At 32.7% G+C, this 24331-nt stretch overlaps 2 protein-coding genes across 7 annotated transcripts in view; both read left to right on the forward strand.

Moving 5' to 3' along the window:
• Positions 1 to 5809, forward strand: part of LOC106688877 (death-associated protein kinase 3) — a gene marked incomplete at its 5' end in the record, with an annotated part of 54672 nt that extends 48863 nt beyond the window's left edge. The window contains 2 exon segments of the mRNA XM_014433564.1: positions 2296 to 2475; positions 4225 to 5809. Coding sequence (XP_014289050.1) covers positions 2296 to 2475; positions 4225 to 5758 — 1714 coding nt within the window.
• A 150-nt stretch (positions 5810 to 5959) lies between these two features.
• Positions 5960 to 24331, forward strand: part of LOC106688878 (peptide transporter 3) — a 30352-nt gene continuing 11980 nt past the window's right edge. For 3 of the 6 annotated variants that reach the window (XR_001344374.2, XM_067048925.1, XM_014433565.2), the window contains exons 1-8: positions 5960 to 6508; positions 7712 to 7808; positions 7890 to 8031; positions 9993 to 10079; positions 13672 to 13946; positions 20744 to 20826; positions 21876 to 22040; positions 23872 to 24123. Coding sequence is in view for 5 of the 6 variants with exons in the window: in XM_067048925.1 (XP_066905026.1) it covers positions 6431 to 6508; positions 7712 to 7808; positions 7890 to 8031; positions 9993 to 10079; positions 13672 to 13946; positions 20744 to 20826; positions 21876 to 22040; positions 23872 to 24123 (1179 nt within the window). In the remaining variant the exon portion in view is untranslated. Of the gene's footprint in view, positions 6509 to 7511; positions 7614 to 7711; positions 7809 to 7881; positions 8032 to 9992; positions 10080 to 13671; positions 13947 to 20743; positions 20827 to 21875; positions 22041 to 23871; positions 24124 to 24331 lie in introns of those variants that run through there. The other 3 variants (XM_067048927.1, XM_067048926.1, XM_067048928.1) reach the window with 3 other exon arrangements.

Genomic DNA, 24331 nt, shown 5'->3' on the forward strand with positions numbered 1-24331 from the left:
TGAAGCGAACGGACTAGAACTGTCAAGATAGGAGCCAGCTTACTAGTTGCCGAGATGAAGCGGACGGACTAGAACTGTCAAGATAGGAGCCAGCTTACTAGTTGCCGAGATGAAGCGGACGGACCAGTAAGCTGATAAGGCTCTGCACCTAGCCTAGTCTAGTTGCCGAGATGAAGCGGACGGACTAGAGCCGGGGAGAGACGGGAAATTACACTGGTTGCCGAGATGAAGCGGACGGACTAGAGCCGGGGAGAGACGGGAAATTACACTGGTTGCTGAGATGAAGCGGACAGACTAAGATGGCTGGAGAGAAGGAGAGGAGATTGACCATCATCTTAGCTGAACGTACAGTAAAACAACTTTTTACGAGTATAGATTGGCAATGAACTTCTCTAACTCAAGCAGTGTATACGCTACCTGTCCCATGACTAGACCCGGGAAAGGATGTGGATCAAAGATCAAATTGGGGGATTTGGTCCTAATGGATGATTTGATTAGTGACGAAGTAAGGAGCATTAAGGATTTTGGACTGTAAGGATTGGATTCGAGAGGAATTTGATGGTTTAGTGGAGCCCCATAGCTCAATTCCGTATCTCCAGATAGTCCTTATAATAGTCATGTAGATCAATCTTTTGTAATGGATTGGAAGTTTGGACCGTTTGTATAGTAAATGTTGTAATAGTCGGAATCGACGAGCAGTTTCCTGTCTTTTCAGTCTTGTATGAGGATTCCATGTCATTCGTTTGTCCAGATTTGTCTATTTGTTCTAAGTAACGGATTCAACAGGAATAAGTGGGGTATTATTAAAAGATACTGTGGGCATGACGAAGGGTAAATGTGATGAGGTGGGATTTATTGGAATTTATTTTAATCTTCCAGTTTTGGCACCATTCTTCAAGGCTGGTGATGTGGGATTGGAGGGATTGGGATACAATGGAAGGATCATTATTCACTGGCAATAGGCTTGTGTTATCAGCATGCGTGGTGAGAATAGTGTTAGGATGGGTTGGGATGTCAGCTGTAAAAACTGTATAAAGTATAGGACCAAGGATACTACCCTGAGGTACTTTTAATAAATCTAAAAGTTCCTTAAGATTCAGCCAAAAAAATGTTAGAAATTTCATATTTTTTCTTATCTCATTATTAATTTGTTGGGAATATATAAAAATTATTTTTAATCTTTAATGACAAATGCCAACAAATTAATAATGAGATCGGAAGAAAAATTTGAAATTCCTATGATTTTTTTGGCTTTTTCTTAAGTAGTCTTTTAGATTTATTAAATGGTCATCAATTAATGAAATGATGTAAAAAGTAATTTAAGAAAGCAAGAAATAAAAGATAAAAAAGAAGCTGGTTAATAAAAAAAAGTAGAACTTATACTCTGTTGGCAACATATAAAAATTATCTTTAATGACAAATGTCCACATATTAATGAGATAAGAAATTACTAAGATTTTTTGGCTCAATCTCCAGAAACTTTTTAGATTTATTAATTGGTCATAAATTAATGTAATGATGTATATATAATTTAAAACAGCAGGAAATAAACGATGAAAAAGAATCTGGTTTCTAAAAAGATTAGGAGTTATATTCTTTTGATAATATATAAAAATTATTTTTAATCTTTAATGACAAATGTCCACAAATTAATAATGAGATATGAAAAAATTTGAAATTGTTAAGATTTTGACCTTAATAGATATATAAATATAGGAGAATTAGACGTATTTTTACTTAAGAGATTAGATGTAATTTGTTAATTAAAAAATTGTATATTCCCCCCTTAACAATTTTAGCGACGTCCCATATTTGTATACAGAATATAGGTTATATGTATATAACTTATTTTTTAAGAAAAAAAATTATTTTAAATGTCAATAAACATTTACAATTGTACATAATAATATATCTAGTAAATTTAAACTTAGATCGTAATGGTATGTAGGGAAACTACCCATTGGTAGCACTCTAAAAAGATTTTTACATTAGGTCTCGAGGCTTCTTCTTTTCAGGCGCATCGGAGGGTTGTGAGGAACAGAAGAGGGAGTAAGCTTAGGAACTAGTGGGTTTGTGCGGTTAGGAAGTTTATAATAGAAAGATTGATATCTGGTTCGGGCTAGATCGGTTATATATGGAACATTAAGATCTTTATGGATGACTTTTGAAAAATGAATTAAAACATATAATTATATTACTTATGAAGTATAAAATAAATGAAGTTTCATTTCTGTCAGCCAATCCCAAGACACTATTTTTTATTTCATAATTACCTTATTTACTGTTCTGTTTCAGGTCCCTCGGCGTGACAACTTACGTCCTGCTCACAGGTTTCTCCCCGTTCGGAGGTGAGACCGATCAAGAGACGTTCCTCAACATCTCCAGAGCCCAAGTCGACTTTCCGGACGAGCTCTTTGAAGATGTATCAGATGAGGCTAAGGACTTCGTTAGCAGGCTTCTAGTTCGCAACCCGAGGTAATTTTAAACTTTCTACTGAAATTATTCTGTTTATTTTTTGAATACCAATTCGAATATAATGTGGAATGGATTGAATTTAGGTTTTCAAAAAGTACTTGGCAGTAAGGATCAGGTTCATCTAATAATGTCGGTACTGAACTAAATCTGCTGCTTTAGAAAGATCGTTGATTGGCAATACGTAACATACAAAAGGAATATGGTCCGGGTAAGGTCAAAGTAACTCAAATAGTAAAAAAACTATTTATTTTGTTTAAAATTGAAGGTATTGTCTTTTTAAAATGGAGGAAAGCTCTGAAGAAGTCCTGCAAAGTGGGGTGCAACCTTGGATCAAAATAAGTAGCTTATTTACTATTCTGTTTTTTTGCGGTTGGCCTCCACCTCTGCCTATCTTGGGCTACTGCTTTCCAATTTGCTGCATGCAGCTCTTTGGCGTATTTGTTGATTCTGTTTATCAATTGGGGGAGGGAGGATATTTTAGATTAACTTGCATATGCCTCAGTGGTGAGGTAAGGAATTAATTCTCAATTACATTACAAGTCAGAGAGGAGTTTCAATTTGATCTCGTTTTTAATCACTGAATTAGATGTTCGTAGACATAGCCGCCCGAACCAGCCTTCTCCACGCCCGCTTGTTTTGAACTACTGCTATCCAGTTTTCTGCATGCAGCTCTTTCCCATATTTCTTGATTCTGTCTATCTGGTTTTTGGCCTCCCACATTTTCCTACTATACTGGATTCATTGCTGTGTAGAGGCGTCCCGATGGATTGCTTCGAGCCACATGTTCCGCCTATCTTAAGCTCCATGCCTTCATATCATGAGATATTGACTGACCAGTATTTGCAAGCAGTTTGCTTTGATCGATGATCGCTCCTGTAATTGTTCGTACGGAGAACTTTTCTTTCAAATCTCTCGATTCTTGTTTCTAGGGTAGCTGCTAGAATCCAAGCCTAGCAGTAGTATATTAGAGCTGGCTTTATCATGGGTTTGTACACCATTAGCATTAGCTATAGGTTTTTAAAGATTTTTTAAAAGAATTTTATTGATGTTATTGTGGAGCCAACGTATTTAAAACTGTCTACTTTCAAAAAACGATTTGCCATCCACGAAGACAATGTTATTAGGGTGAGTTTTTAGGTTTACAGTCATATACTTTGTTTTATCTTCATTTAATTACAAGCCGATTTCCTCTACTCCTTTCTTTTAAGTCTTTCCCTATTAACTTGGTTACTCCCTAAGACCGCAATGTTGTTTGAGTATGCCAGGACTTTATGTTTCATCCCGACGTATACCGCACCATTTTCGCGTTATGTTCTTTTAATCACTGTTTCTAAAGCTATTTGAGTTATTTTGACCATCCCCGAACCATTTTGCTTTCATTGTCTGCTGGTTTTTTTATCTTGGATTTTGATGTATTTTAACCTTGTATTATATTCTCTTCGTGATGTCATAATGTTCTTGAAGAATATGTAACATCACTAATTGAAAGTATAATATAGTCGATCGATTTAGTTATATTGAAACTGGACATTAACTGCTACATTAAGTGGGCAACTCAAACAGAGTGTTCTCAGAAATTTTCAAATACGCCTTTTTGGCATTGTACCCACGAAATATTTGTCGAAAGCAGCCATTTCGTTTATGATGTTTTGTTATGATTTGATAAAAATAAATTGAAAGGTTCGCCCATACTAAGACATTTAATAATATTATGAGAAATTGTATTAATATTCATTTTATTTGTTCCAGTGAACGGATGACAGCAAAAGAATGCCTCAAGCATCCTTGGCTAGCAAAGAACAGGCGCACGACACGACCAGGCAAGAGGAACACAACCAAGAGTGACCGCAGAGTGGGCTGTTCTTCCTGCTCACCGTCCAACCAGAACCTGAGGAACTACCTGTCCAAGTCGAGGGAGGCCCTGTTCGAGAAGGTCATGTCCAGGAATGCGGAGAAGAGCTTGAGGAAGACGACACTACTCCAGCAGTACCATAGGACGAAGAGGATGTGCGAGAGTCAGATGTCTCTCGTTTCCAAGTCGAGGGAGAGAGCGCTCATGAAGGAATCCATCATGAGCAGATCGAGAGAAAAACTTTACGGTCTCAAGAGCCTGTCCAAATCTCAAGAAGTCCTCAACCTCTACAGAAGCGTCCTCAATCTACAGGAAAGTCAAGAAGACAAATCAAAAGCGTTCTCAAGCATACTCAAGTTGAGAGGAGATGAGTCTCTTAATTCATCTATGATGAGTATATCTGATGCGGAAAACAATCACAAGGACGATGAAGAACCAGTTCTAGACATCATTAGGAGGTTGAGCAACGCATCAGTCGCTGGGGATCGAGAAGAAAACAAAGAGAATATCAGGAACATCGACCAAGATAGTAAAGAAAACTTTTTCAAACCTCCTTTCCAAGAAGCCAAAAACAACAGTATTAAAAACTCATTACCAGAGGAAAACGAAACTGAACCTTGCGATGTAAAAAATAACAATGTTGTAGAAAGGCTCGTCTTTACTCAAGCTCCTGAAGAGGATCAACCACCATCACCTGAAAGTACAGATTCCATGTCTTTTACAGAAGGGGCGACCACTTCGGAAGAGGATCTTAGGAGACTCGGAGGAGAAACGACGGAAGAGGACGAACCTAGGTTCACAGTAGCACAACTAGTCTCAGCTTACAACAAGCACCAAGAAATAGTTACCAAGACCTCCATAGAGGTCGCCATGAGCAAGCAAGAAGTTGATGCCAAAATAGGATCCAAATTTCCGACAGGACCCAACGCCCTCAGGTTGTTCATACCGGACATTAAGATAAGGAGGCAAAAACCGAAGAAGAGAATGCCAAGGAAGAATACTGGGATTACTTTACCAGAAATTCAAATTGAAGAAGTGACAGCGAACGAGGAAGAAGGGATGGATTTAAAGAGTGAAAACAAAGAAGAAGAAGTCCTTTGTCTTGGTGTAGAAGCTCCTCCTCCCAAGTACCTCAGGTCCGAATCCTTCTCTTCGGAAACGAGCAAGTCGAGCCAAGAGGAAGAGGTAAAGAAGCCGCCCAAGAAGCCATATTACATGACGTCCACCGAGCTGAAGCAGCAGCCCTTGTCCAACGTGGCGAAGACAGTGGAACTGTTCAACAATGGCCGCGTCGCCCAACAGCCTACCTTGTCCTCCCCGGTCAGCAACAGGCCGGACCGCAAGTCCTTCTCTCTGCCGCAGCCTCCTGTATTGCAGAATGACAAGATCAGGAGAAAATCCAGCCCACCCACCATGAAGCCTTTTATGTAAAAAACCATTCAGATTGCAAAAAAAAAATATTATGAGTTGGCAAACTTTTCATCTTATGTGTCTTTATTTATTTTATTTATTTATCTTTGCCTTACAGCAAACAAAAAGAAAAACGAAAAAAAAACGTTGCTCAATTCCGGTCCTGAGGTTTTTATTTGTAGTAGTTGAACCGAGGAAAAGTAAAAAATACAATGCCATCTGATGCAAGTATTAATTTGTATATTGTTTATGTTCATTTGTCAATTGTGTTTGTTTGGATGTGATGTTTTATTTTTCCATTGCGATCGCTTGGATAGTGAACTATTCATTCTAGTGTGTAAATTCTTATATTATGGTCGCATATTATTTTTTCTTGATATCATGTTAGCATATACAAGACAAAGAATATACACCATATGTTTTGTATGAATAAAGTATTTTAAGTATATGTTTTTATCATGTATAAATATTATTTTAATGTTTTTTGTAACAAAATATATATGTATAACATTGTAAAATTTATTTATTTATTTTTTTTTTTATACCTTCTCTCTCGCCCAATCCTACAACTCAAATCATATGGTATGTAAATATAACCATATTAAATATTCGATCACTGTAAGATGGCCGACATTATCTCACAAATGGGATGATATTATCCCTTCAATGTGATTTGTTACTCTTCTACTTGAGATGGCGGAAGAACAAAGACGCGGTTCCTCTTCGGTGGGTCTACCAACCTCGCTCACTATAAGACAAAACTTGGAAAGGGTAAGTAGGAATAGATTAAAAAGTCCTTACTTGAATGTTCATTAGTGAATATCTTGAAACCTTCAGAACACATGATGTACAAGGGATGCGACCCAGAGGTTCCCAATCTTTTTCGGTTTGGGTCTCCATAAATTATATATTTTTTTTCCGTTGCGCCCTTAATACAATACAAAAGATTCTTCTAAATTTTTGAATTTCTTGAAAAGTTGGAAAACTTTCCTTTTTAAAAGCTATTGCCCATTTAACAGCGAAAAATTAAAAACAAATACTTATATTTCCTAGGGATAATATAAAATATCTGTTTTCAACTGTTTCGGTAATATATATATATATACATATTGAGACTTGACAATCACCTCTAAAGACTCGAAATTTCCTAAATTCTTGGAATTTTTTCAGAATGCAAGACTGTTTAGGCAAAAATTCCAGAATTGGAAATTCTGAGAAAATTACCGAATTGTTTAATTGAATATTTCGCGGCGCTCCGGCGCACACTTTGGGAATCGCTGACATAGACAATAAAACATCGATGTTTTAAAATATCGATATTCAATTTTAAAATGTCGATGATAAAAAAACATCGCTTGAAATTCATTCGAATATCCATTTCAGTAACATAATTTAAAAACCGTTTCAATATGATACAATAATAAGAAAAAATTTCAAATTAAATATAGTAAATAAAATTAATTAAGAAATTTCATTAAATTGGAAGTCATTAACCTCAAAAGAAAAATTTTTTAAAAATTAATTACCTATTTATACTAATTTGAATTAATAATCAAAAACTACCTTTTGGGGAGCAGTTGCTAGATGTTTAGTTAAACATGCTCATTTTTCTTTACTGTAAATAAAAAACAACTTAATATTTACTCAGCTAGCACACTCTACCTGTAAGTCTTGGGGAACCAGAGAAGAGAAAGAAATCTCAGTCCATAGTAATATCTTTGAAACACTTCCATTTCAAATTATAACAAAAAAAAATGTTTTTTATAAGATGTGCCACTTTTCAAGTAAAAGCTGTTATATCTTTAATGGAAAAACTAAGTTCCGTTATTGTGCAACTGATGGAAGTACCAATTCAAGGAATATCTATTTTTGATCTGTATAGTATTATAATAAACACTTCTTTATTTTATAAATATTTTATCTAAAAAAAAATAAATCAATAAATTTTATAGTTAAATTTTAATATATTTTCAGTTTTTTGAAACAGTGACATTGAAAAAGTTTCCAAAATTATCTTACATAATTGTCACTTGTTCACTGTTTATAAATTTAAGCGAGGCTGGTTTTATGGGTAAGTATTAAAAATTGTATTTATTATTTATTATCAAAACGTAAAAGCTTCATCCATAGCTAATATAACAAAGTTACATAGGTTTGATGGCAATATACTTTCAAACACTCTTCAATCTCCACCCTTCACATATAACAGGAGTTTTGCACTTGTACAATTTTTTTAAATATTTTTCTGTCCTCATCGGAGCAATTCTGGCTGATTCATATTATGGCAGGGTAAAGTAAGTAGCTACTTGGCTTATTAATAATTTAATCATAACTAATAATTCACTATCATAACTAATTATTAACTATAAAAGAAGGTGTTGAGGTGGTCGTATTGGATGTTAGATGTTAGATGGTTCTAACTTCAATTGAATATGTGAGGTACTCTATAACAGAAGGCCTCAACAATTCGTGATCAAAAAGATTGGTTATCTGGCTTGGAGGGGAATGGACAGGATGAGTCTTATGGAAACTAGCTGTAAATCCTCAAAGGATATAAACTTCACACCATAGGGAACTAGCCTAGTGGTTGTGAAGGGGGTGGCAAGTTCTACAGGAAAGAGCCTACAGTCTTTGCAGGAAGGATTAAAAGTAGAGGGGAAAATATTTACTGATAAATACTGATTTAAATGTGTCTATTTGCTATTTCCCAAGAGGTACTGATGCACTGGTAGCTCTGGGGCAATCAACCTGTAAAGAATGCAAATGCCAGTGAGAGGCCTCGAAGTATGGAAACTCTACAGGGAACGAGCCTTTAGTTGCAAAGGAGATTGAAAGTCCAATGGGTACGAGGCATAGGTATTTACAAAAGGAAAGAAATTATAGGAAGTAGCACTATGTATATTGTAATTATGAGAGACAGTTAACCGTGGATGACGTACTAGGAGATGATGGTTGGGGTGCGGTCAAAGTGAAACACAAATAAGATGGTGTAACCTATTTAATTGTGCCAACGTTTCGGCTAGAGTTTCTAGCCTTCTTCAGGGCTAAGAACAGAACAAGATAACAACCACAGTAAGTATCGAAAATAAAAAATAAAATATAAACAGAATGATATAAAGTGAATAATTTTACAGAATGGAATTAATAAAGTGAAGTGATGAGAGAATTGGAAAATAAAATTTATACATAGATAATTGAAAAAGTAGGTAAAATAACATAATTAAGGAAATAAAATGAAAATGAAGTTATATAATGTAAAGAAGTATAAATATATTAGTTATTAATAATTTAAAAATTGAAATATGGAAAGAAAAAGAAAATATAAAGATATGTAAACATATTTACTATTATGATATAATTACTATTCAATTATTATGTATAAATTTTATTTTGCAATTCTCTCATAAATTCATTTTATTAATTCCATTCTGTAAAATTATTCACTTTGTCATTCTGTTTATTTTTTATTTTCTATACTTATTGGTTGTTATCTTGTTCTGTTTTTAGCCCTGGTGAAGGCTAGAAACTCTAGCCGAAACGTTGGCACAATTAAATAAGCTACTCCATCTTATTTATGTTTCATTTGACCGCACCCCCAACCATCATCTCCTAGTACGTATATTGTAAATCACTGTCTCCTAAGAAGGAGAATTTTGTAAAGCGGAAATTCACTGTCTTCCAATTATCAAGAGACGCTATGTGTAAGATGTTCGCTTTCAGTGAATCAGCAGATTCTATTGTAATCTTTATTAATTCAAATGATACATTTATACATTACAATAATTAACATAGTTGTCATAAGTGAGAAATTAAAGTATATACAAGGAATAGCAAAAATATTAATTCAATAATTTAGGCGTTTGCCTGATGACAGTAGTAGTTCCTGTCTTAAATGGTAGGTTAAATCATGCTGGGCCATAATGGTTTTGGCGGCTCTAGTAGTTACAGTACAGAACAGTAGATAGTGGTGTCGCTACAGTTTGATTTTGCCTGTTTTTCAAACACAAAAGAAAATTTTTCAAAAATCTATATTTTTCAAAGTATCTACTAATGTATTGCATTCTTTATGGATTTGCTAAAAGACAAGTTCAGGGGAACTACATGGGAAAAAAAAGCTAAAATCTGGAAATTATTTTTTAAAAAGCTGAGCTCAAAAGAACCCATAATTTGGAAATAGCCCAATGTAAACAGTATCCATTAATGAAAAATTAAACTTAAAAATAGTCATATTATAATTTTTAAATATTTATTCTAGATTGATTATTATGGGTCAAATAATATTCTTTCTTGGCAATACATTACTGACAATTTCTTCTACTTTGAGAATGGATTTTCCAAGCAGGTAATTGATTAAAATTTTATATTTTGTTTAGCATATTCTATTTATAACAGATTAATGTTCTACACTAAATGTCATCCATTTATATCTCACTTAAATGACATATAGATCACGATAAGTTATTATTCAAATTATTAATTCTCTTGTGAAAGGGGTATTTTCAAGCCAATCCTTGTAAGTGGAATTTATAGTACTTTCAACCAGAGATCTCACAACACAATCCTCTAGCTTCAAAGCTGCAGTCTTGCTTCTGCTCTCTACTATCATTCATTGTCATATCTTTTCTCTGTCTCTCTCCATCTAACGGTTGGTCTTCTCTTCAAAAACGTAGTACCTTTCACCATGTCACAGGCAAAGTCGTTCTCACAATTATTTGAATTCAATAATGTACTAAAAATAACATCACAGTATCTTAGAGAGCTTTAGAGAAAAAGGAATAAATCTGTTTCATATACTCTGGAAGATGAAAGTCCCTAAAGAAGAAAGAGAAAAGGAAATGTAGTAGTAGTGTAGTAAATTGGGCCTCTCGGAAAATTTAAGCCACGATAGGAATCTGGCCAACTTCTACTAGTGGCAACCTGAGTCTACTATTTTTCATTTTGAGGTATTAATAGTTGAACGCAGATTGATATGAGGAGAAGATAGTTGGGGGTGCTGTCAGTAAAGATATACAAATAAACAAAACTTATTTATTTGCGCCAACGTTTCGACCTGAATTTCAGACAGGCCTCTATCAGGGCTGAAAAACAAAACAAGATAACAACCTTAATTCGAAGAAACATAAGAATAATAATAAACAAACTTGGAAACATACATAACAATAAATTGAGTAGATATTTGGTACTGCTATCCACTCAATTTATTTTTATCCATCCTCATATTGTTCATTTTAATTATGGACTTAACTCTTTGAAGTGCCAAGTAGAAAATGTGGAAATTCCACCCAGGATATACAAATCGGAGAACAGTTAGCCTCTCACTGTTTGCATTTGCCGATGACATCATTATTGGGGGTCCTTCAGGTTAATGATTTCAATTCTGAATTATTATGTTAATAATTGTGCAATATACTTGAAAGAAGAACTTCAAAGGGGTTAGTGGGAAAGAAGAAGCTGCAGGCGAAATGGGTCCTCCTGAACTTTTTGGTTTCACAATTCCTCCTTGGGGATAGTGGTTTTAGTACCAAGCTGCGTAGCTTTGGCCTGTATATAGACCCCTTATGCCCCAGGAACTGTTGGGCATGTAGACATGACCTGCACAGCTTTCGAGGGATTATTGGCAAGGAAGATAAGAATCATGGGAATTTACATCCTCACTGGGGAGGTGTTTCCTCAGTTGGTGATTGAGGAGAACTTTCCCGCAGTTCAAGAATTTCATTAATGCATGTGGTTTCTAAGGTGGAGAGTGGGTTCAGTCCATTTCAACCTTAGAGGTCAAAGAAGAAGAAGAGAACCACAACCACTGGAAAGACTGCCGAAAGAAGAAAGCAATTCTCTTGTCAGGTATATAAGAAGTGAATTATTGATATAAAACATTAACTAGTCATATTATGTTGCTGCATAGTCATTTGTTACATCCCACTTCTGCAAAAGCTGGTATTGTCCCAAAGGCAGGTTCGGGTGGAAAATGAATAAATAATTAAAAACACTAATAAGTAAAACATTTGTATTGAGCTCCAAGGTTTCAGCCTAAATTTCAGGCTTTCATATGGCTAACTGGAACTTCCTCTATTCTTCTGGAACTTTTTCATGCATTCAGTAATGATGAAGTCTGAAATATTAGCTGAAATGTTAAATCCTGATAAAAATGAGTTTCTACTCCTCATTAACTGTACCCTCAGACCAAAACAGGTAGTCACCAGTTCTATCAGCCATAATGTGAGTATGGAATTTGATTGGCTGATCTTATTTCTGTCCAACTATCATGTCTACTATGTGCTATAATGTCTTTCCAAATAAACTATTGTTCCTTAATGGTGTATTATACAAAAGCTCCATCTTAAGAAAAGATTCTAAAATATTGTAGAATTCTAGTCCAAATGTGGCAAGCAGAAAGAGCTAGGAGTTATATAGCGCCCTCTCCACCGACTCCCACAGTCTTGTCTAACGGATGGAGTAGCTGCAGGGACTTTCACACCTATTTGCCTTGACAGAAGATAACACACTACCCTTTAAAATTAAATTTGTACCGCTAAAACCCATGAAAGGTTAGGAGTGCAGCACTTGGTAGGGAAGTACTGTTACTAGACCAACAGTTGTGCAAGGAGGTGATTTGGTCAGAATCACGCTCCACTACCAGAGTTTCACCTGAATTAAGGGTACCCACTTTATGAGGCTGGGTGGACCTCGAAGGGCTCCTGAACCCACACGGCTACAGTGAAACAGAAATTAATTATCTACCACGGCCAGATTTAAACCCAGGTTCTAAGAGTTTGACATACTGCCCTCAGGAGGTAGAAACCACTTCTGTTGGAAGACCACTCACTCTAGGTAAAACAAATAGAAAACAAGTTTTTCATCAAGTATCTTAGAAGAACACAGGTCAGCCCCGATCTCTAAGACCTGCCTCTTAAAGCCTACCACATATAATTAATAACTTTGTTTGAGTTACGTTATTGAATAAGTTGATTCGCATAGTGTATTATTTTCAAGGTATTTATGTTAGATCAGATGGTTCTCAGTCTGCAGTCACGAAGAGGTAGGCAAGTCCATAGATCCTTACAGGAAGGAAACTTTGCTCTGCAGAGTACAAACCTGCAGTCGCAAAGGGAATTGTAAGTCCTCTGAGAACAAATACTAGGTTCATTCAAAAGGATTAGAAGTATAGGATCAGGAGGTACCGATACACTGGTAGCTCTGGGGGTAATCAATCTCTTAAGAATGCAAAGGAAGGTGAGAGGCATAGCCTGTAAGAAATTACTTTACTGTGAATCAGTATATTCTTTTATTTGTGTTTAGTTATTGAAATAAAATATTTACAATCATGATAATATTTATATGATTTATACATTAGAACAATAAGATTTTTACAATTTAATTAATAAATCAATATTATACAACATCTTTACAAAAATGGGTAGTGAATGAAGGTGTTAATTCTTCCGCTCACTCATTGGTAGCGTCATTACATTGCCTTACTTTTGATTATAAAATTAATTTTTATCTCCTTTAAAGCTTAAATTTTCATTTCATTATTTACGTACTAAGAGGCATGTTTTACTCAATAAAGAATACTTTTTTTTTTAACTTAAATAGAATTATCTTCATTGTTTCCTCTCCATGTTTCCTTTATTTATTAATTTAAAATCTATCAATTCAAATCATCACTTTAACAGGTAACCTGACTACAGTCCATTAAAGTAACTTTAATTAACAATTGTGAAATATCAGCTACTTTTAATAGTGTGCCTTGCCCATTTTATAGTTTAATGAGGAACAATATATCACAGCTAAATTAGTCAATTTTTAGCTTTAAAATAAGCAATTCACTACTTAATCGATATGACTTGAATTATTTTTTTATTCATTGGTTAGGGAATATAATAGTAATGAGATAATAATCATTAATATTCATAATTATCCATTCCTATCTTTAGATTTGTATTGTGTCTGGCATTGTTTGCCAAAATGATTGGATCAGGTTTTGTATTGCCTTGCCTTATACCTTTGGCAGCGGATCAGATGAGGCAACAGAACAGAACGTATACTGAAATGAAGGCATTTTTTGTTTTTTATTTTGCAATGCTGCAACTGAGCGACTTCCTTGCAAAGCTATTTTTACCCCTTATGCTTGAAGTTTCTTGCTTCAATTTGGAATCTTGTTATCCCCTAGCTTTTGGCATTCCTTCTATTTTTTCTCTTATATCGCTGGGTAAGTAAACAATGGAATATTATTTTATTCAATTTACTTACGGTAGTTTTATTATTTATCATATTTAAAGCTATAATTAGATGAAATGAAGGAAAAATAGTCAATGATGAGTTAATAGTTGATTGTGATTAACACAAATAAGTTAAAACTTACTTATTAGTGCCAACATTTCGGCCAGTATTTCAAGCCTTCGTCAGGTTTAAGAACAATAACCAAGATGACAACCAATGAATATAAATACATACAGAATGATTTGAAAATAACTACCATTAGAGATACATAAATAGTGTTGAAAATCATGAATATTATAAGTATTATAAGAAGATATAGGCTGTATGAGAAGAGTAATATTAAGTAAGAGGAAAGAACAAATAATAAAATACACATGAAAATCTAGTTAGTAAATATATCTACAAAATGAAAATTACTTTTATTTTATTTATTTATTTATGTAACTAACAATTGATTATTGAGGGTATAGTTTCATACAAAAGATACCCCTAACTATATACAATGTTATAAATTAAAAAAAATTAAGATAAAATAAATAGATTAAAATAATAATTCTTAATAAAAGATAAAAGTAAAGTTAATAACAAAAACAACTATGAAATTTATGGATTTAACAAAATAAATGATTGAATTCTAATGGGGAAAAAAAGTGAATTTAAGAAAATGATAGAAAATTACTTAAAATGTAGTAATGAAAGTAATGGGAAATAAAACGTACATATTGGTAATCAAATATGTAAGTAAAATAACAGGTTTAAAGGAATAAAATATAAAGTTATATAATACAAAAGGAACAAAGAAATATGAATATTTTAATTTAATAATAATAATTAAAAATTAAAATTATGGAAAAAAAATGAGAAAGAAAATAACATATAATTAATGAAATATGTAAGTAAAATACTAAAACAAGGAAATAAAATATAAACTTAGGTAAGACAAAAGAAGTAATTAGTAAATATGACAGAAATAATATGTGGTGAAAACTAATAACGTGGACAAGGAAGAAATAAAAAGATAAGAGTAGATAAGGATAAAGGGTGTAAAAAGAAAAATGAGAAGATGATTAATTGTGTCCTTCACTGACCGCACTCTAGAGATGGGCAAAAATTGGCTTGGATAAATTGGAAAATTACCATGGATACGACCCTTATTCATGAATGAACCATTGATAAATAAACATCGTATCCATGGCAATTTTAGCTATTAGTTTCATAGTTGCCCAACTCTGCCGCACCCCTAACCATCTTCTCATTATGAAAAAAAAAACTTTATTTATTTTCTGCTGACATTTCAACCTGTGTTATGGATCTTTATCAGGGTAACAATAAAGATATAAGAAAGTAGAAAGAAAATAGAGTCAATGTAAGGGTGAAACAGTGATATAAAAAAATATAAAGGTAGTGGCATATAAATAATCAAAAATTTAAATAAAATAACAAAGGGGATGAAGATAAATACAAAAAGAATTATTAACTAACATAATAAAGCGAATAGATACATCATAATATCAAATGATCAGAATGGCCGAAACGTTAGAGTGTTAAAATAATTAAAAAAGTGTTGAGACCAAATGAATATTTTCAAGGATCTTATCACAGTATCACAGCCAAAACATTGGTAATCAACATAATTGCAGGCCATTTTGCCTTTGTCAATTATTTATCATTAGTCAATTTTCTTTAAAAGTTCATAAATTATCCACTCAATAAATTAAACTTCATTACAATGTCTAACTATAAATAAACTACCACTATTCTCACAGTTACAATTATTACATTACTAGTTAACAAGTGATGAGATCAAATGAATGTTTTTTTTTATAAATACTAAACAAATCTGTTTCAAACAAGAATTTTCAGTATATATCAGTAATTATGTTTCTGATTTAATTAAATTAATAGCTTGTTTTCAATAATATATATTATGTATAGGGAGATGGTCAGGGTTGCGGTCAATAGTGAAACAACTATTTATTTTCCAACGTTTCGCCCCACTTTGCAGGGCTTCATCAGGGCTAAAAAGATACAAAATGAAACTATGTTACATAAACTATGTTAATAAACTATGTTACTCATGTACCGTATCATTCTTTATTTTCTCTTATCATTTTTTATTTTTCGTCAAATCTTTAATACTACTTCCTGTATACGCGATACAGTCGATACGATATACAGGAAGTAGTATACGCGACGTATTTGAAATCGTTAAAAGCCGTTACTTGGTCCGCGCAAGAGTGGGGAGGAGGTGGTCCCCACTCTTACGCGTTTCCGCTGTTTCTATCTGTTCAACTTATTTATTTGGACAGGTATGTTGTCCTATATGGCTCTCTACTCATTTATTGTCATTTTGTTCATTATTATTATTTTTTATTTTTATTATTCTTTCATGACGTTTATTTTATCTCTGTATATTTATATATATATTTTTTTCCCGTATTGTTTTTTGTTTTATATACATCTCCTGTACTTTTTTAGCTTTATATTTTACGTATTTTTGTATGAAACTATTGCTCTTGCCTTTGTTACTTGTTTTTTATTCTTTTCATTGTATCTTTGTATTTTTATTTCTATCATTTTATCTTAACATAGTTTCATTTTGTATCTTTTTAGCCCTGATGAAGCCCTACAAAGTGGGGCGAAACGTTGGAAAATAAATAGTTGTAAACTATTTTGTTTCACTATTGACCGCAACCCTGACCATCTCCCTATATATCAATTTTTACGGTCAACTATACATACATATATACAATATATATTATGATGTATCTCTTCACTTTATTATGTTAGTTAATAATTCTTTTTTTATTAAAAATTATTATTTTAATTTATTTATTTTACCTTTATAATACTAAACTCTTATCATTCTCTTTTCTACCTTTTACCCATCCCACATTCTTCTTTTTACATTACATTTTTATGTTATCTATGTTGTGGATCTTCATCAGTGCAACAATAAAAATAAACAAAGAAGATAGAGTCAATGTAAGGGTAAAAGAGTGATATGAAAAAATATAAAGGTAAATAATCAAATATTAAAAAAAAAAATAACAAAGGGGATGAAGAAAAAAAAAAGAATTATTAAGTTATTAATTGATTAATTTATTGAGTGCATAATTTATGAACTTTTAAAGAAAATTGACTAATGATAAATAATTTAACAAAGACAAAATGGCCTGCAATTATGTTGACTACCAATGTTTTGGCTGTGATAGTGTGGTAAGATCCTTGAAAATATTCATTTGGTCTCAACACTTTTTTAATTATTTTAACACTCTAATGTTTCGGCTATTCTAATCATTTGATATTATGATGTATCTGTTCACTTTATTGTTAGTTACTAATTCTTTTGGTATTTCTTCATCCCCTTTGTTATTTTATTTAAATTTTTGATTATTTACCTTTAAATCACTCTTTTATCCTTACTTTCACTCTATCTTCTTTGTATCTTATTATTGTTGCACTAATGAAGATTCACAACATAGATAACATAAAAATGTAATGTAAAAAGAAGAATGTGGTATGGGTAAAAGGTAGAAAAGAGAATGATAAGAGTTTACAAAACAGGATTTAGTATTATAAAAATAATAGTAAAGATAATGGTAATATAAATATATTAGAAAATAATCAGACATTAACATTGAACTAGTAATATAAGGGGTAGAAATTAGAAATGGAAATAATGAAAACTACCTGTTATGGTATATTTAAGATGGGAGTGAAAACAGAGACCCCTCAAATGGCAGTTGGGGTTATTTCAAAAATGGAAAGGTGGGATTATAAATATTGGATTGATTATAAATATGTCGTACAAATATATCTTGAATCCAAAATTTAAAAGGGTAAAAATAGAGTAGAATTAATTATGGTGAAATAAATTTAAAAATAAAAATATGTAAAATAACATAAAATTAAATTGAAATTACTGAAAGAAAAAAAAAATTAAATATAATGAGGATATTAATATTATAAAAGTGAAATGTAAAGACAATTAAATGTAATGGTGGAAAAAATAGATAATGATAATAAAAGATGATCTGTATGGCAGTGATAACAGTGTTCGTTTCATTTCCCTCCTCCTCCTTTCTTATCCTACCCTTCTTTTATATTACAAGACCCGAATAGAAAAAGAAATCAGCTATTTCTCTCCAATTTTTTATTACTTTAATCAATACTATATATAATTACTAATCAAAATTAATGAGTCTACCAAGCATAGTTAGGTGTAATAAAAAATTGCGACGGTTATAAACATTAAAAAAAATTCATTCGAGCTCCATATCGGTAATCACTATCAACTAGAAAACTTAATAGAACGTCATTTAAACTTAAGTAAATTTACTAAAATATGATCTCTTAATAGAGCTATTTACGTTCAATGGTGCCCCAAATGCAGTTTTCTTAGAAGTAAAATTTCATTAAAAAATGCACTAAAAATTAAGTTAGTTTAGAAATTAAATATTAATAAAAATTAAATCTTAATCTCAAAAACGATTTAACGTACAGATGTCTATTAGCACTCATATTAAAGCTAGTTTAATGTACTATAAAGTATTTTATGACGTTTATCTTGGTAGGAGTAATAATTTTCATGATATTTGCTGAAATAAATTGATTTATAGTAGCTAGAACAAAATTTAATGTGCAAAAGTTATATTCATGTGCAAATATCATGAAAATTACTACTCCTACGAAGATAAAAGTCATAAACCAATTTATAGAACATTAAACTATCTTTAATTTGAAACCTGCCGAACATCTCTACGTCCAATGGTTACTGAGATATTGTTTTATATAAATCAAACATTTTGTCCAAACAAGTAGAAATCATGATATTGTTAATATATTTTGTTAAATATCATGAAAATTACTACTCCTGCGAAGATAAACGTCATAAAATACTTTATAGTACATTAAATTAGCTTTGATTTGAGTGCTAATAGAAATCTTTACTCATGGCTTATGAGATAAAGATTTCAATAAATTCATCGACTACTGATTTTTCAGTATATATTTCATGAAATGTTGCTTTCTAAAAAAAAAGTATATCAAATAACTATTGAACATATTTAGTTCTATTAGGGCTTATATTTTTGCAAATTTACTCTTCTCTAAGTGATGTTACGTTTTCTAGTGTTTTTGGTATTTTTAAAGATATGGAACTCCGAATGAAAATTTTTTTTTTTTAATGTTTTGAAACAGCCGCCATTTTTTATTCCCACTATCTATAGTTGGCAGACTCATTAATTTTGACTAGTAATTATACATAGCTTTCATTAAAGTAATTAAATATTGTGGTGAAATAACTAACTTTTTTCATCTCTTGGGCTCTTGTACTATCCTTCTTGTATTATCCCTATTCCCTTCTTCGTGATGTCATGACCCTGCCAACTTTCTTCCAGTTCATCTTTTCATTTTACATTGATTCTTTAGATTGCTACCAATGGTTAGTTTCTCTACACGCCAGTAACACTCCAATTTAACTGAGATCAAATTTACTAAGTGTGTTATAATGTACAGTAGTAAATAGCGATAAATAAATAAAACCGTTCTTAATCATTTAGTCAGTTAAACGCAAATTTGTACGACCAATTTTTATTATTCCACCTTAGGGGTATTCATGTTGTTTTGTTAAATGTAAAATGCTTTACTATGTTAAATTTTATAAATATAAAATTATAGGATTGAAAGCAGCCCTATTTGAAGTCATGTTAAATGTTAAATGCATAACAGCTCCTAGCGGTTTTTTTGAGCAACTTGTTTCATAACCTTCCCTTCCAAAACTTCATGTTATTGTTTAATTACTAAATTTTGATTAAAATAATTTATTACAATGTGTCTAAATTGAGTAAAAAATGGAAGTTTGGGCACTGAGTGCCTTGTTGATCTTCTGACTTGTGAGGAAGAGAATCAAGATGAGCTAATTGACAACTGTCATTACATTATTATTATTGTCATCCATTACTTTATTAGTTTTAAAAACATCCAAAACAATACTAACACAATCAAAACACAAACTACGAGCAAGTAATCTAACACAACAAAAAAAAGGGGAGACGAGCTCAGCTGGTCTGTTGCGTGACGTCATTCTCCATTTAACAGACCTAGTAACAGAATCTCAACCATGTTATATTAACAGGGGTATTCATGATCTTTAGCTTAACATGTTAAATGGAAAAACTTTGTTAAATGGAGAAATATTTCCTTCTTTTACCATGATATAACATATAACATATAACAAGGCTGAGAGTCTGTTACTAGGTCTGCTAAATGCAGAATGACGTCACGAAACAGAACATTTTTTTTCCGATCCCTCTAAAACAGAATAAGAACAATAAATTAGTGGATGTCATATCATTTGAAAAAAGAAAATAAATCATGTTGAAAATATTCACCTTTTTCTACCTGTGGTATTTTAAGGTTGCCTCCAATACCTATTTGTTTATTGTGAAATGTCCATTCTGGTCCTACTAGTAAAGAGAATCCGGAGATTGTTTTAAAATGATAAAAGAAGGAAATATTTTTCCATTTAACATCATGAATACCCCTCTTATAGGTAAAATAAAATATTATACGGTGATCGCTAAAAACTTATTTATATAATAGAGAGAATTAATTTGTCTGAAGAAGACCCATTCTCCAATAGATATAAACTATATAATAAGTTTTGAATTAATAATGGTGGCTTTCGAAATTCACTAAAATAAGTAATACAAAAAATAAAATAACAGAAATATTGCTCTTATTCACGAAGATACTCTGATTAACAGGTGTTGTTTCTTGTAGTGGTTTTTTATATGATTAAAGAGCGCTGTTTCAACATAAGGCCGCACCAGCCCATAATTATACAAGGCCTGCAATGTTGCTGCGTATGTATAAATATGTAATTATATAAGTATGGATGTATATAAGTATTGAAGTATGTAAGTATGGAAGTATATAAGTATGGAAGTATATACGTATGTGAGTATGGAAGTATATAAGTATGATATTCCAAGTTAACCACAATGGTTTCTATTCATCCCTCTTTTCTCAGTCCGCTGGTGTTCCTCAAGGTAGTATCATCGGCCCTATCTTCTACACCGTCTATACATCTGACATCCCAACCAATCCTGACACTATCCTCACCACGTATACCGATGACTCATGTGTGTTCCCTGTTAATAATAACCCTTTAATTGCATCCCAAACTCTCCAATCCCATATCATAGCCCTCGATGAATCCCATCAAATCGCCATTAATCTTTGTCGTAAACCTACCGACATCCCTACATTATCCTTTAATAATATTGTTCTTACCCCCCGTCGAAAAAAACCGAGACCTTGGACTACATATGGACAAACGACTAACCTGGAATCCTCACATAAGACTGAAAAGACAGGAAACTGCTACAAAAGACTGATCTACATGACTGTAACAAGGCCAATCTGGACATGCAGAGTTGAGCTTTGGGGCTCCACTAAACCTTCGAATTCCTCTCGTATCCAATCCTTACAATCCAAAATCCTTCGTAAAGTCCTCAATGCTCCTTACTTTGTCACAAATAAAATCACACATAAAGACCTTAATGTTCCATATGTAACCGATCTATCCCGAACCAGATATCAATCCTTCTATTATATACTCCCTAACCACTTAAATCCACTTGTTTCTAACCTTGCTTCCTCTTTCGTTCCTCACAATCCTACAAGGCGCCTGAAAAGATGGCCATGAGACCTGATAATTTAAAAACGTCTTTAGAGTGCTACCAATGTGTAGTTTCTCTACACTCCTCTCCATCACTCCATTCTAACTTACATCAAATTTACTAAATGTATAATTATGTATAGCTGTAAATTTATATATAAGTATGAAATATTAAATTAAGTATTAAATATAACTCTGTATTTGATTTTTTAATTTCTTAATATTTTCTAGCACGCATTAAGGATGAAAATTAAAAATAGAAAAACGGTTCAGAAGGACCATTGGCTCTACCACGCCAGTGACAGATACGATATGAAGTTCATTGAAGAGATCAAGAGTACCATCAATGTTCTCTTTGTACCAATACCGTTTTACTGGTCATTGTTTGATCAGCAGGTAATTTTAGAGTATAATATACATACCCCTAATAGGGGTATTCATGGTCTTCACAATCCTATACTTGCAACATTTAACATGGTAAAATATTTTACATAGTATAGAGAGAAATGTGCCCCCTTACACTAATGGAAGAACAGTGCGTATAGGTGTTTTTGAAAATAAACTATTACGTAATAAAACATTCTGACCAAAAAAAAATGAATTAACTTGTGAATTTAGAAGGCTACACAACGCTGAATTGAGGCCGTCCGAAGAAAAGAGTATAATGGAGGAGGTACGCTTCCAGGGTGAGTGACGCTAGGAGGCGGAGTCTATTCCTTTCGTAGGCGTGGCAACTGGTACGTCATATTTGACAGTAGATAGTTGAAGGTTGAGCGTTACTGTCGCACACTGAATGCGAGATGGCTAGACAGAAGGATATTATTATTATTTTTTTTTTTATGAAATATCAGATCGGCCTGGTCGGGCTTACATGGTAATTGTAAGAGGTACATTTATTTTTAACAATTTATTATGGGGGGGGGGATGGTCTCATACAAAAGACACCCCTTACCATATGCAACCTTATAAAATAAAAAAAATTAAGATAAAATATATTGATAAAAATAATAATACTTAATAAAAGATAAAAGTAAAGTTGATAACAAAAACAATGACATTTGTGAATTTAACAAAATAAATAAAAGTAAATCATAACCTAGCCTACTCACCTCTCTTTTCTCAGTCCGCCGGTGTTCCTCAAGGTAGTATCTCAGGTCCCATTCTTTATATGGTTTAAACAGCTGATACCCCAACCCACTCTAAAACAGTCCTAACATACTTTGATGACACATCTGTACTGTCTGTGAACAACGACCCCTTACTGTCACACACAACATCCATTGAAGAATGGTGTCAAAACTGGAGAATCGAAATAAATCCTAACAAATCCTATCAGATCACCTTTACTATCCGTTGTAAACCTCTACCCTCAAGTCCTACAGTATCCTTTTTAAATATCCCATTTACACGTTGAACAGATTAGCTACTTAGGACTCCATCTTGACAAGAGACTTTCTTGGAATCCCCAAGGTCTTGGAATCCATACAAGACTAAAACGGCAAGAAACCTCGTAGATTTCGATTACTACAATACTTACTTAAAAAAGCTCTAAACTTCATTACAAAAATTGTTATATACTATGATAATCAGTCCAATTTGGAAATACGGAATTGATTTCTGGAGCTCTACCAAACCATCAAATTCCTTGATGCTCCTTATTACGACACAAATAAACTGATCCACAAAGACCTTAACATCTCTTTTGTTGCAGATTTGTCCCGAAAAAGATATGCGTCTTTTCATTCCAAACTCCTTACCTATTAGTTTTTAATCTCTCATCCTTATCAATCCTTGATAATCCTCCGAACCATAAAATTCCTCCCGAATCCAATCCTTACAGTCCAAAATACTTAATGCTCCTAACTTTGTCACAAATCAAGTCATCCATCTGGACCTCAATGTCCCATATGTTGCCAATTTGGCCAGAACCAGATACCATTCCTTCCATGGAAAACTTCCCAACCACCCAAATCAACTTGTTTCTAACCTAGCTTCTCCTTCATTACCTAACAATCCTCCTAGGCGTCTGAAAAGAAGATGGGCTCGACATCTTCTCCTCTAGAAATGTTATTGGAGTTCTATCAATGGGTTGATTCATGTTTGAATCATGTCACTATGTCACCTACAGCAAATTTTCTTGTTGTATATATTTTTATACAGTTGTTAATAACAATAAATAAATTATTAAAAATAAAAAAATCTTGAAAGTGAATTATTTTCATTTTAGGCCACCTCTTGGACATTGCAAGCTGCCCGCTTGGACACACAGATTTCCAACGCCTTCCGAATTATGCCTGAACAGACACAAGCGTTTGGACCATTCTTCTTCTTGCTTCTTATTCCTCTGTTTCATTTTTTCATCTACGATTTATTATATCCATTGAAGTTTCTGCGGACTCTTCTTAGGAGAATGGTCACCGGCGGCTACGTGATTGCAGCTTCCTTCTTCATGGCCTTCTTTTTAGAAGCTAGAATAGAGGTAATTTTTTTTATTAAGTTTTTAAAATATTCATAATTTAAAAAAAAATTAAATTCATTGATACTGAATTGTTATAAAATTTGTTTTTTTATTACAATACAAGGGCCCAAAAGAAGAAAAAAGTCTGTTACTTTACCCCAATATTTTATTACTTTTATGAAAACTGTGTATAATTACCAGTCAAAACTTATGAGAATGCTAGGTATAA

This window comes from Halyomorpha halys, unplaced genomic scaffold (assembly GCF_000696795.3).
Source record: "Halyomorpha halys isolate HHAL.00 unplaced genomic scaffold, Hhal_1.1 Scaffold1224.1, whole genome shotgun sequence".
In the NCBI taxonomy this organism is placed as follows: Eukaryota; Metazoa; Arthropoda; class Insecta; order Hemiptera; family Pentatomidae; genus Halyomorpha; species Halyomorpha halys.